General features: G+C 40.8%; 1 protein-coding gene across 3 annotated transcripts in view; it reads left to right on the top strand.

The window, feature by feature from the left end:
- LOC102976012 (HLA class II histocompatibility antigen, DQ beta 1 chain) overlaps positions 1–14,976 on the top strand; it is an 87,536-nt gene that overhangs the window by 42,129 nt on the left and 30,431 nt on the right. For all 3 annotated transcript variants that reach the window (XM_024121956.3, XM_055080017.1, XM_028478536.2), the window contains exon 2: positions 5,310–5,388. In XM_024121956.3, coding sequence (XP_023977724.1) covers positions 5,310–5,388 — 79 coding nt within the window. The remainder of the gene's footprint in view (positions 1–5,309; positions 5,389–14,976) is intronic.

The following is a 14,976-nucleotide window of genomic DNA, read 5'->3' as shown; positions in this document are numbered from 1 at the left end:
CCGGATGCGCAGGCTCAGTGGCCATGGCCCACGGGCCCAGCCGCTCCGCGGCATGTGGGATCTTCCCGGACTGGGGCACGAACCCGCGTCCCCTGCATCGGCAGGCGGACTCTCAACCACCGCACCACCAGGGAAGCCCATCATTTCCATTTTAAAGATGAGGAAATTGAGGCATCTAGAGATGAACAGACTTCATTAGTGGCACCTCAAATATTTGAAACTGGGGCACTATGCTTTAACTCTCCTGACTAGGTCACCTGGTTTGCCTATCCCCCGTTCTCCATTCTGCTCTGTGTCCTGGGGGGATGATCCATGTGGGTGTCCTTGCCCTCCGGCTCTCATTGAGTTCCAGCAAGGACAAGAGCTCAGAGGGTGGGAGGAGAGAGAGGTTGGACTCTTCCTCCGCCCAGGTGCCTGCCTGAGGTGTAACCACAGGTGGGCTGCATCCCATTCTCAAAGGTGATGTCTCTGGTCAGGTAGCCTCTGCATCTGTTCACATTCTAGAAACCAGTCTTTTCCCAGCTCCCTCTGGCCTAGGAATGGTAACAGTTCTCCGCTCTTGCCAGTCACACTGCCCCATCCCTTACTGCTAGGATCCTTACTGATTACACTTTGCCGTCTATAAAGTTGCGTACAAGGTACTATACCAGAAAGAGGTTCATTCTGTGGTCATAATATTGTCTGGCTGGGACCCCGGAGCCTGTGCTTATGTAAAGCCTCCTGGTTGGGCCTCTCGAAAGAAAAGAGCTGGAGCGTGTTGCAGTGGACAGCTCCGGGACGGAGGCGCTTGAGGGAGTGGGGAGGGCGATAAACACTTTTCACCGTTAACGTCTTGGCCAGAATTTGTAGAATGTACGTACCTCCTAACCTTTCAAACTTTCTTAGCTCCAAAATACCAAAATTCTTTCATTCACCGAGGATGTCACAAACTTGACAAAAACTCTCCCTTCTGCCTGGCACATTCCTTCTTTTTGCCGAGAAAACTTCTTTGGATATCAGTGTGAGTATCCTTGCTTAGATGACTTCCTTGGACATGCCTCTTGGTCCTGCCAGAATACATCGGTATTCTCATTACATGCTCTATTAGCTTTTGGGAACTTACCTTCACAACCCTTAGTAGAGTTTATAATTCTGCATTTGGGGATGATTCAGTCCATGTCTCCTCTCTCACTAGAAGGGGTACTCCGGGAGGCCTGGGGTTGTTGCTTCTGGTTTGCCTCACCATGAAATTTCTAGAACTGAACACAGTGACCCCAGTGTGCTCTGAAAAGGCTTGTTGAATGAATGGCTGGGTGTGTGACTGAGCATCCTGTAAATGGGTGAAGATGGTAGACTGGGAACAGAAAGAGTCGGGAGAGTGCTACTTCGGGGTTCCAGCTGCATCTAAGCAGAATGGGAACATGCTTTTCCTGGGGCCTGCAGAAGTGCTGAAATGCTTGAGGAGAAAGCTTTCTTTTTCTCAGGAGGCAGTAGACTACCTTTAGAAGTGACCAGACTGATGCCAGAAACGGCAACAGGAAGAATATATCACAAGGTTAAGGAAGTTCAACTTCCACTGTGAACACGAGAAGTGAGACCAGGATGAGGGAGTTTCCTTAGCATCGTCAATGTTGGGCCACAGATGGGGCCTGGAAGACAGGACAGGAGAGAGCAGACCAAGTGAGTTGGATGCCCTGAGCTTCAGAGAACTTTAGGTACTGCAAGAAGAATGTGTACGAAACTCCAGAATCCAGTTAGAAGGAGAATGAGGGGGCACTAGTGACTTCAGGGGATAGGCTTGAAATAATGACTCTTCTCTTTACTCCGTATTTCATGTTGGTATCCACATACCCCTTTTAATTACATATCTTACCAGGTGTGGGACATGTGTGTTAGAAGATGTCTTTTAACTTAGCCATTGCTTTTAATGATTTCTTCATCCTCTCTTCCCCACAGAAAATGATATTTCAGAGTTGATTCGGACTCCTCTGTAACATCTTTCCCCTACTATTTCTGTACATTGGCACCATATTTGAATTTAGAATCATGAACCATTGGATAATCTATTTCCTAATTCATTTGGGTCCAGAATTGGGCAACATCTTTATTTTTTAGCAGTTTTTATTTGGTTTTGCATTTTTCCATTTAGCTTGCTCGCTTGGATAAAAGCTTTCCTCAGTATAAGTTGCTTATTTAAATCAGCTGACATACCCTAAATGGAAAAAAAACAACAACAACTCACTTCACATGTAAATAATAAAATAGCATTTCTGAGTTTAGCTAGAAGTTTATTATTGAATTCTGTAGGGAACTGATTGAACTAACCCCAGATACCATCCTTTTTTGACAAATGTGTATGAACAGTTATAATAGTGCTGTGCACTCTGTCTGTAAGGCTGCAAGCCAAAAATCTTTGTTTCACAAAGGGACTGTTGTTCTTTGTGAATAGGCAATTATTCAGTGGCATTTCTGAAACTGGAAGCTGAGTAAAGCAGTTTGTCAGTGGACAGCCTAATAAAAAAGTTCCATTCAAAAATGGTTTAGGTACCGATACACTATGTATATATCTATTTACACAGGTAAACATTACTTCTATATACATGTGACATTGATAAAGTATTTATCTTTAAAATGTATTCATTAGAGCAAATTTTATGGTGATGAAAAATTTGGCAACATTTTAGTGTAAAAATTGGACTCCCCAAAACTATTCTGTTTATAAATTTAATACATACTTGTAGCAAGTGCAAGAGTAAATCCATAATAGTTTTAAAAAAAGAAAATGTCCAAAATCTGACTGTCTAGAAACAAACAGGGTTAACTTCCCTCCAAAAATATCACTCAGAGCTCTTTCCAAGCTAGTGAATATAGATATACGTCATCATTTTTAACTGCAACTGTTCACAACATCAATTTTTAAAACCAAAGTTCAAAACCAATCTGTCTTAACCCAGGTTCCCTGTGAAACAGAACCCAAGACAAGAAAGGTGCAATCCCAGGGGAGCCAGAGTGAAGGAAAAGATGCGTGAAGTAGTGAAAGTGGGAAGCCTTTGCTTCACAAGGAGACCTTAAGAGGCACCAGTTCCTTAGTAGGTACATCTGCTTGGTCCTGCAGGATGTACCCAGGAAGACCATGTGGAGAAGTCAAGTCTCAGAACAGTGTTTTGGAGGGAGGAAGGGAGAGGCCTTTCCCTGCTTGCCCCTCTCTTCTCTCTTCCACTGGTCCAAGTTTTCCTAACCAGGAAGTTGACTCCCTCACACTCCCTCTCATCACTCAGCATCTTTAGCAGCCACTGGCCGAGCAAGATTTCAGGTTCTACAGTGAAATTCTCCATTGGAATTTGCAAGTGACCGGGAGAGTCAGAGACTGTGAGCGTGTGGCTGGTTGGCCATAGGAGGGGGACTACTACGGGTCTTCGAAGAGCGGGCTAGCCACAGCAGTAGCCAAGGCAGAGCAAAGGGCCTCAGAGCCAGGTGAGGCTGAGAGAAGCTGCAGAGGCAGATACAATATATCCTGAAGGAATAGAATTCTCCAGTTTTCATTATAATATCTAAGGCTGCAATGAAAATCATTTTATATGCATCTTGTGTACTTGTCTGTGTATTATCTTAGAATAAATTCTCAGACATATGTGTTGATGAGTCAGAGGCTTCTAAATCCCAGGGAATTTTCCACATTCCCTTAAGAGAAATGAACAAGGAAAGGCAGGTTGTCCAGGGAGCTTAGGGGGAATCTAGTTTCACACTATGCCTCTCTCCTTGGCAGCTGGCTGGATTCTGCTGCATGATTTAGAAACAATACGGGAGGTTTAGAATTGTCCCTTTTCTTATTTTCTCAGTTTTCATCTCTTTTCTTACTTATATACCTGATGTTCAGCCTAAAGATGGTTCAGCCAAGATGTTCTAGCAGAGATATGCGGTCACTTTGACTTTAAGGGTCTACTACCCCAGTCATCCCTACCAGCCTGGGGAGGGCAGTGGTGAGGCAGATGTTGCAGCCAGACTGTCCTGTGTTCCATCACTTTCCTCCTGCTAACTCGCTTGTGGCCCTGGGCGAGTCACTCATTCTCTGCTTTACTTTCCTACATCTATTAAATGAGGGGTTGATACTAAACTAGTCTAACTCTAAGGGACCCTTTAGCTTCAAGGTTTTGTTAAAAGCCAGAAGTACAATTTAACGAACTTTTATTTCTCCTTTGGTGCCAGACAGAAAAATAAAATATAGTGAATAGAAAGTCAGGAAGCTCTGCCAAGTCATAGCAATACTTTAAAATATTTTGTAAATATTATTTATAATCGTGAAAAATTGGAAACATTCCAAATGCCCCAAATTAGGAGAATGTGTAAATCTTATATCTCTTTGGGATGGATTTTTATGCAGCCGTTAAAAATAGTGTTTTCAACTGGAAAGATAAATAATAAATTAATGAAAGCGGTTACTTTAGTGTTGAGAGGGTGATGGTGATGGTGGTGATGGTGGTGACAGTGGTGGAATCAGTATGGAGTGAGACTTCTTAATATGCACATACATCTATTTTGTTTTGAGTTCTTTAATTCCAGTCAATACCAAAATTTTTTTAACTTAATATTTTCCAAATATACTTAATGACATTTAAAAATATTCATGACATTAAGATATTTTAAAAGCAGAGTGTAATATTTTACAAATGTATGTGTATAAAACGACCCTAATTTTGTTTAAAAATGCATAGAAAAAAATTGAAAGAAAATAAAGGATTAACAACTATTCTCTTTGGGAAATGAGGTTGGAAGTAATATTTTTGCTTTTTATTCATTTTAATATTATCCAATTTCTCAGCAATGAGTGTGTATTAGTTTTCTCAGTGAGAAAAAATATGTTTGATTCTTAATAGTATATATAGAAGAATATGGGAATATGTGCCATCTCCAGCACATGTGGGTATTCATACTGTATACTCCCAAGTCTACCAGGAGCTTGTAGTGACTGATTGTGAGTTAAATGATTCCAGAGAGGTCAGAAGGGCCAGAGAGTCTTCTCCTAATACTCGGTCAGTCCCAGAAAATGCTGGCAATGAAATCCAGTCTGAGACTAAGGAAGAATGTGTGTTGTAGAGTGACAGTCGCTAAAATATACTCGTGGAAATACGGGTTTTGAGGGGTTGCTTGTCAATAAAAGAAAGCTTTAGGAGAAACTGGATTAAGATGCAGATTGAGCACACACCATTCTGTCTTCAGGTTCATCCCCCAGAATCATAGGACACACACACACATCTATACCTATACCTGTACCTATTATCTATATCTATATCTACATACCTATAACCTATATCTATATCATCTTTCCTTAGAGTGCCAGAAATCAAAAGACACCATCAACAGATCCACAGTTCTGAAGAATTTAGATCCACAATTCTAAAGAATTACCAGGTATGTAAATCACTTGAAAATAATTTTAATTCAGGTGCTGGATTGAGTACAAACTTTCACCTACTCTTCCTCCTGAGACCCCTATTTAAATGATAGTAGAGAAGTTTAAAAGAGTATAAACTCAACAATTCAGGGGGCATCAACAAAGCAGATATTTAATAATAAAGCCAAATCAAGGAAATCAAATGCTAAAATAAGTACAGAGGGCAGCTGACCTACCCCGCAGAACACATAGAATGGCCCGATTCAAAAGTCAGGAGTGACCGGTGGGGTGGACGTTGATGGGGCTGATTGAAGATTAGATGCAGATTTTTTGTTCTTTTGGCCGTGTGCAGCATTTGGGATCTTAGTTCCCTGTCGAGGGATCAAACCCATGTCCCCTGCAGTGGAAGCATGGAGTCCTAGCCACTGGACCACCAGGGAATTCCCTCAGATGCAGATTTTTAGAAATATATATTTATTTATTTATTTATTTATTTCATTTTTGGCTGCATTGGGTCTTCGCTGCTGGACGCGGGCTTTCTCTAGTTGCAGCGAGCTGGGGCTACTCTTGTTGCGGTGCTCGGGCTTCTCATTGAGGTGGCTTCTCTTGCTGTGGAGCGTGGGCTCTAGGCGCACGGGCTTCAGTAGTTGTGGCTCACGGGCTCAGTAGTTGTGGCTCGCAGGCTCTAGAGCACAGGCTCAGTAGTTGCGGCGCACGGGCTTAGCTGCTCCGCAGCATGTGGGATCTTCCCGGACCAGGGCTGGAACCCATGTCCCCTGCATTTGGCAGGCGGATTCTTAACCACTGCGCCACCAGGGAAGTCCCTCAGATGCAGATTTATGGCTCCACACGCCCACCTCTTCTGTCCCATCAACATAAAAGGCAGCTAGGCATTCACTCCTTGGCCAAAGTTTTGACTGAAGGATTTCTTTTTCCTTAAGAAAGAGAACAAGCTGACAGGGATGCACTAGGATGGCCAGTGTGGATTTGGTGTCTCCGAGTAAAGTCCTTCTTATTCTGGTGTTCAGGGTACCCCAAGCCCCCACTGCTTGCCCGAAGGTGAAGCCAAGGGGAATAGGCTGTTTCCCAGCTCCTCACTCCCCAGGTGAAAGGAACCTGGAACAGGACGGACCCACATTACAGGAGAGAAGGTGGAGCTCAGCTATTCTAACAAGTATACAAAGCCTCAGGCAAGCAATTGTCCTTCTCCACCCCCGACCATCATCACTTAGATGATAGAAAAGTAAGATAGCCAGTTGTCAACATATAGATTCAGGGAAGCAAAATATTACCAAATACAGTGAAAGAAAATAAAGAAGACACACAATGAGGCAAGAACAAAAGAAATATCTGGACAGAGCTTCCAAGAATTAGCAAGATGAAAGGCAATGTGTAGAAATTTTGTGTGACTGATACAGACATATATCTATATGTATAGATATATACCTACATATATACCTACATATATATATAGATATATATATACACACACACACACATATATATATATATATATATATATATATATATATATATATAGTGAAAAGAAATATAGCAGGCAAAGGACAAAAACCCAGTTTAGAAGAATAAATGACTCAGAACATTCCGACCTGTTGCTTACCAAGAGATTCCCGACCTAGGGGAATAAATGTAGAAACAGATCAATGTACTAATGGGAATTTAGTTTGATAAAATAAGTGGAGTTTAGATTCAGAAAATGATATTGTGGCAAGTAACTATCCATGTAGAAAAAATAAAGTCATATCTCTAAATTAATACAATATACAAAAAATCATATTGCTTAAAGAGCTAAACATAAAAAATAGTAAGAAACCAAAGAAAACTATACAAACATATTTTTATAATCTTGAGTTATGTACAGTCTTCTTATGAAAACCTGAAAACTCCGTGAAGGAAAAGACTGATACATTTGAATGTTCAAAAATTTGTGAACAATGAATGACAGCATAATTATGTTTAAAAGATTAAAAAATGATTGAGATAGCCAAAACGCCAAGAGAAAGAGTTAACAGTCAACATCGGACATTCAGAATAGGATTTTGCCACAAGAAATAAGCATATCAAGAGAAGGGAACAAGAGGCAGATAGAGCATTTTCACCTTGGCGAGGTCTCAGTTAGGAGCAGAATCAGGGAAAGCTCACCCTATCCAGTCCTGAGGGATTTTTGGGAAAAGGAACTGGATAACGTGCCAGGAGAGTAGATAATTAGACACATGTCCTAAGAGGAGGTAATGTCAGATCAATTGAGGGAAACACCAAGGGCAGAAGGGCTGTCTTCACCTTCCATATGAGTCTTGGAGGAGACAGCTGTGCAGAAGTCTTGTGTTAATAACTTAGTCGTGTCCAGTAAGTTTAGGAGAGGTAGAGAGGAGGGTGGAGGGTAGTGCATTTCTGAGTTCCTCTGGTTCTTCAAATGGACACACTGAGTTGAGAACCGTGGAGCCCACTATAAAGAGCGTGAGTTGGCCCTACACCAAACCCGGAGCCAGAGGGCAGGATAAAACATGAGGCAGATGCTCAGTGGAGTCTGCCAGTCAGCAAGGACTGGAGCAGGCCAAGGCAGTGGTGGTGGGGGTGAGGAGGGGTCACTGCTATGGCTCTCACCAAGCTGGGAATAAATCAACCTTGGTATCACCAGCTGCAGGAGATGCTTACAGAATGCATGTGGCTTGAATGGAACAAACTGTAACCCAATGGGTACCAAGCCAGCCATTCTGCACATGGCTCTGGGGAGACTCTGGAGCACTGTGCATATTCCCTGGGACCCTGCAGTCTCTTCCTAGCTCACATCAGCTCATCTCCTCTAATATACCAAGTCCCATCTTGGGAGAAGTAGGAGCGAAGGTGGAAGTAGTGATGGTGGGGCGCAAACAATGAGGCCGACTAAACAATTAACTCCTAAAAGTGAACATTACCTAAAAGAAGTGTTTAAATTGTTAAATCAGACTAAGGGGTACATTGGTTTAACATTTTGTTAATTTTCCCTTCTCTTTAGCAAGTGGGGCTCATTCAGGGTGATGGATAATGGACAAAATAAAGAATCTACATTCTCTGCATGCATCAAAGATTGTGATCCCTTTATATCAGCAGTAGAATAGAAAGAAAGCCTTTTAAAAATATATGACAGTGAAATCATGTCCTTAATAAGAAAAAGACGTAACAATAGAAAAAAGGCAAAGGATTGGAAAAGGCAATTCATAGAGGCTAATAAAATGGTCCATACCTATACGAAAAGATGCTCAAGATCTCTTATGGAACTACAGAGTAAAACAGTAATGAGATTTTTTTTTTTCTCAGTATACTGGCAAACAAGAAAATGGTTGATAATCCTCTGGCATGTTTTATGTTTTAACATAGTGTTTGCAAAGGTTTTTGATACTTTGGTTGACCACATGGTTCCTGATTGAAAATCCATGTGCATTCTCCTATTTAAGGTCATCAGTGAAATCTAACACAGTCCTCCGAAAGAGATCTCAGGAGGCCCAGAACCTAGTGGCAGCTCTGAAACAGACTTCTTCAGTGACCTTATGTGTAGACTTTCAGCGCTGTATTCTCCTTCTAAAACTTAAGGAGGATGAGACCTACTTTTTCCATGTATCACTGAAATGTGATCAAGATTAATGGCCTAACATAGAAAATATCTCCAGCACTCTGAAAGACCAGGCACATTATTCAACACCTGAATCTATAAATCTGGCAAAAATCAGTCTGATTACTTAATTTGGGAAAAATGCTCACTTAAAAACCTTACAATTTCAGAACGTAGTGTTTAAAACTGATCTAACTCTGTATTTTTCAAAATGTTCCTCAGACTGAGAGTGTTAACTCAGACCTGGGGAATTGGTTGACTCTCAGAGGGTATAGATTTAGAAGCCACATACAATATCAACTAAATGCACACAGCTAGTGTACTTGCCTCACATGTGAAGTACCCTTTCCCCACCCGGGGGCTACACTATGGTTATTGCATTTGTTTAAGCTGGCACTGAAACATTATAAAAATGCTTTGCTGCTCCAATTTTTAAGCTTTTACAGTGTAACACATTATTTTTCTGAAGTAAACTAAAATCCAGTTTCTCAGGGTTCATGCTGCCTTTTTTCGTAGCATTTGAGGGAGGATCTTCTGTACACTTAAAATAGGTGAAAAATAATACAGATAGCAAGTCCTGGTGTTTTTTTTTTTCTTTTAAATATTTAAACCATTTACAACTTTGGTCCAAATTGTGTTCATTAAGTTGAACTAAATTACACTATACTAACCAATATGAATGTATTCCTGAAAGCATATTTAAGTTAAAATAAACTATATTTTAAAAAGAAAGTCCCAGCTCTCCTAGAATCCATCCTGGGCGAGGGAGCTTTGCCCTACTCCCCTCAACAATATACTAAATATAAAAATGTCTTCTATGTAATGAGTGTTACTATATGTCAATTGTTATACTTTATTCAGTTTATTTTACCCTCAAGATTCTACTCCCACTCTAAAGATGAGAGAGCTGAGGCTGGGAGGGGTTCAGTAACTTACCCAAGGTCTCACAGATGCTAGAACCTACAAGTTGAAGAACCAGAAAGTACTCTTAGCACTTCCTGATTAAAACAGAGCGGCTGCATTTTTATCGATTTTAAATATTGAGATTTGTTTCTGATACTGTTGAATGCTTTGATTACCTTTAGGTAACTAAAATGCAACTCTAACAGAATTCCTCTCAGCTTGAAACCCTTGAATAATAGCTTCTTCTCCCCTAGAGCAGTGGTTCTCAAAGTGCGGTCCCCAGACCAGCAGTGTCAGCGTCCCCTGGGAATTGCCAGAAATGCAGATTCTCAGACCCCACCTCAGACCTACTGAATCAGAAACTGAGGGTGAAGCTCAGAAATCTGGGTACAGACAAGCCCTCTGGGTGCTTCTGATGTTGCATGCTCAAGCCTGATCTTTGCATGACATTCGAGACCCCTGTGTGGTAAGGGTTACCTCTCTAGCCTTATCTCGCTGCTCACGGCTTCACTTCTCAAAGTGCATTTGTATCCACTAAATATACTACAGCTGCTTCCTGTCCAAGGACAGTGTCACCTGGTGGTTAAGCACAAGGATTCTGGAGCCAGACTGCCTGGTCTTGAATGCCACCTATGTCATACTAGTAGTGTGACCTCCGTCAAACGACTGAACCTATCTGAGTCTTAGTTTTCCCACCTATAACATGGGGATGAAGGTAATAACAGTATCTACTTCATTTATTGTTGTGAGGATTAAATGCAGCACTACACACGGACACTTAGGGTAGTGACCGGAACACAGTAGTTACTCTACAAATACATTATGGTACCAAGCTTAGGATGCGACTGACTTATGATGGCTTGACTCACGATTTCTTTTTGACTTTACGATGATGTGCAAGTGATATGCTTTCAGTGGAAACTGTACTTAGAATTTTGATCTTTTCTGGGCCTAGTGATATGGGGTAAGATGCTCCCTGGTGATGCCGGGCAGTGAGCCCAGCTCCCAGTCAGCCACACGGTCACGAGGGTGAACAACCGACACACTTACAGCCATCTGTGCCCGGACAGCCTTTCTGGTTTTTTTTTTTTCACTTTCAGGAGAGTATTCAGTAAATTACGTGAGATATTCAACACCTTATGATGAAATAGGCTTTGTGTTAGATGATCTTACCCAACCCTAGGCTCATGCAAATGTTCTGAGCACATTGAAGGCAGCCTGGGCTAAGCTATGATGGTGGGTAGGTTAGGTGTATTAAACGCATTTTTGACTTTTGATATTTTCAAATTAATGATGGGTTTATTGGGACAAAACCCCATCATAAGTCAAGGAAGATCTGCATTTGCTTGTTGTGTCGGTAGGTCAGCTCGCCCTCTAGAGGCTCGAGGGGAGAATACATCCCTTGTCTCTTTCAGCTTCTGTTAGCTGCTTGATTCCTCTGCTTGTGGTCATGTCATGCTAATCTCTGCCTGAATTCTCACATTGCCTTTTCCTCTTCTCTGTGTGTAATCTCTCTCTGCTTCTCTCCTAAGGACACTTGTGACTGGGTTTAGAGCCCACTCAGATAATCCAGGATAATCTCCCCTGGCAAGATTTTTTTTTTTTTTTTTTTGCAGTACTCGGGCCTCTCACTGTTGTGGCCTCTCCCGTTGCGGAGCACAGGCTACGGACGCGCCGGCTCAGCGGCCATGGCCCACGGGCCCAGCCGCTCCGCGGCATGTGGGATCCTCCCGTACCGGGGCACGAACCCGTGTCCCCTGCATCGTCAGGCGGACTCTCAACCACTGCGCCACCAGGGAAGCCCTCCCCTGGCAAGATTCTTAATCACATCTGCCAAGACCCCTTTTCCTTATAACATTTGCAGGTTCCAGGAATCAGGGCTTGACATCTTTCGGTGGCCATCATTCACCTTACTACACGTGTTATCCTGGCTGCCTGTGGTACCCTTTTGTCTGTTTCCACCTTCTCTTTGACTCAGAGTTTGCCTCCTCACTTCCGCTGTGCCATATTTAGTTCAGCTCTTCTCTGCTCCCATAACGTCCCGAACATACCCCCTCAGTATTGTTTTTTTAAAAAAATAGACTTCATTATTACTCTTAATAGATTTTTTCTTCCAGTTTTATTGAGATATAATTGACACAGCACTGTATATGTGTACAGCATAATGATTTGACTCACGTACATCATGAAATAATTACCACAATAAATTTAGTGAAAATACATCATCTCATATAGATACTTAAAGATATAGAAAAAAAATTTTTTTTTCCTTGTGATGAGAACTCTCAGGATTTACTCTCTTACCAACTTTCATATATAACATACAGCAGTGGGAATTATATTTATCGTGTTGTACGTTACATCCCTAGTACTTATTTATCTTATCACTGGAAATTTGTAGCTTTTGACTACCTTCATTTTTTAGAGTAGTTTTCGGTTTACAGAAAAAATGTAGAAAGTACAAAGAGTTTCCATATATGCCCTCTTCTTGACCCCTCTTCACAATTTCCTCTGTTACTGACATCTTGCATTAGTCTGGTACGTTTGGTACAATTGATGAACCAGTACTGATTCATTATTAATAATGAAAGTCCATCATTTACGTTAGGGTTCACTCTTTCTGTTTTATAGTTCTATGGGTTTTGATAAACGCATCATGTCTTGTATCCACCTTTACCTTATCACACAGAATAGTTTCATCGTCCTGAAAGTGTCCCTATTCCACCTATTCTTCCCGCTCCCCATTTCCCTGAATTCTTGGCAACCACTGATCTTTTTATTGTCTCCACAGTTTTGCGTTTTCCAGAATGCCATGTAGTTGGAATCATACGGTATGGGGCCTTTTCAGATTGGCTTCTTTCACTTAGCAGAATGCACTTAAGTTTCCTCAATGTTTTCTGTAGCTTGCAAGTTTATTTCTTTTCATTGCTGAACAATATTCCATGGTTTGCATGTACCACACTTTATGCATTCACCTGTTGAGAGACAACTTGGTTGCTTCCAAGTTTCGACAATTTTGAATAAAGCTTCTATAAACATGCCAACGCAGATTTTGTGTGGATGGAAATTTTGAGCTCCTTTGGGTAAAAATACCTAGGAGGGAAATTGCTGAATCATATGGGAAGAATATGTTTAGTTTTGTGAGAAACTGCCAAAATAATCTTCCAAAGTGGCTGTGACATTTTGCATTCCCACCAGCAGTGAATGAGAGTTCTTGTTCCACATCCTTGCCAGCATTTGCTGTTGTCAGTGTTTTGGATTTTTGCCATTCTAATAGGTGTGTAGTGATGTCTAATTGTTGTTCTAATTTGCATTTCCCTGACAACATATGATGCAAAGTGGATTTCATATGCTTATTTGCCATCTGTGTATCTCCTTCGATAAGGAGTCTATTCAGACCTTTTGCCTATTTTTAAATGGGGTCGTTTGTTTTCTTATTGCTGAGTTTCATAGCTCTTTGTGTATTTTAGATACAAGTCTTTTATCAGATATGTTTTGCAAGACATCAGGTAAGTCTCCCAGTCCATGGCTTGTCTTTTCATTCTTTCGCAGAGCAGTTATTTTAATTTTAATGAAGTCCAACTTAATTTTTTTTCTCCCATGGATTGTGCTTTAGGTGCTGTATCTAAAAATTTATTGCTAAACCGAAGGTCCCTTAGTTCTATCTAGAGTAAATACATCAATATTTATCTAGATAAAAATAAATATATGTAGACCTATCTTCTAGAAGTTTTATCCTTTTTCTTTTTACATTTAGGTCTACCATCCCTTTGAGCATGTCAGTGTCTTTTTATTGTCCTTGCCTCCTGCTTTTTGGTAACTGTGAGTTTTCCTTTAGAGTATATATGTCTATGTATTCTAGTACTCTTACTACTAAGTAAGCCTCAAAAAAATCAGTGAGGGTGTCAACAAAAATAATCAATAAAGAATCTGTGATAGGAATAGAAAAGAGTTTTATTTGAGCCAAACTGAGGACTCTAGCCTAGAAGACAGCCTCTCAGATAACTCTGAGGAGCTGCTCTAGAGAAGCGGGGTTTTCAGTGCAGTTTTATGTCTTGTCAGAACAAAGAACATCAAACAAGTCAGGGATGCTTTCCTTCAGGGTTTCAAAAAAACCAGATCAACACATACACAGAGAGTCAGCATGGCCTTGGCACCTGGGAATGGAGTCTTATCATCAAAGGAGGGCCAGCATTGGCGTCCCAGGAAGGGTGGCATTTAATCTTTATTGTTAACTGGACATTCTTTACTTCTGGTCAGTGTGCCTTTTTCTTTAATAATTAAAGCAGATGTACAATGTATGATTGATAGGCCACAACCAGGCTGTTCTGATCAGCATAAAATTCAAGATGGCTCAATGGATATGCCCAAATGACTTACCCACACCTGAATATGTGAACGTTCTTTTATCAAGGGAGTACCTTTATCTTGCTCAGTAGCTCAACCATTCTTATTTTTTTTTAATTGAAGTATAGCTGATTTACAATGTTGTGCTAGTTTCAGGTGTACAGCAAAAAAAAAAAAAAAATCTATCTATCTATCTATCTTCTTTTCCAGATTCTTTTCCCACATAAGCTATTACAAAATACTGAGTAGAGTTCCCTGTGCTATACAGTAGGTCCTTGTTGTTTATCTATTTTATATATAGTAGTGTGTATATGTTACTCCCAAATTCCTAATTTATCTGCCCTCCCCCCTTCCCCTTTGGTAGCCATAAGTTTGTTTTCTATGTCTGTGAGTCTGTTTCTGTTTTGTAAATAAGTTCATTTGTATCTTTTTTTTAGATTCCACATAGATGTGATATCATATGATATTTGTCTTTCTCTGTCTGGCTCACTTCACTTAGTATGATCATCTCTAGGTCCATCCATGTTGCTGCAAATGGCATTATTTCATTTGCAACTCAACCATTCTTTTTTAAAATTTTTATTTATTTTTATTTATTTTTAACATCTTTATTGGAGTATAAGTGCTTTACAATGGTGTGTTAGTTTCTGCTTTACAACAAAGTGAATCAGTTATACATATACGTGTGTTCCCATATCTCTTCCCTCTTCCGTCTCCCTCCCTCCCACCCTCCCTATCCCACCCC

This window comes from Physeter macrocephalus, chromosome 18 (genome assembly GCF_002837175.3).
Source record: "Physeter macrocephalus isolate SW-GA chromosome 18, ASM283717v5, whole genome shotgun sequence".
Classification (NCBI taxonomy): Eukaryota; Metazoa; Chordata; class Mammalia; order Artiodactyla; family Physeteridae; genus Physeter; species Physeter macrocephalus.
The sequence above is the reverse complement of the archived record's forward strand: the minus strand, read 5'-3'. Positions and strand labels throughout refer to the sequence as shown.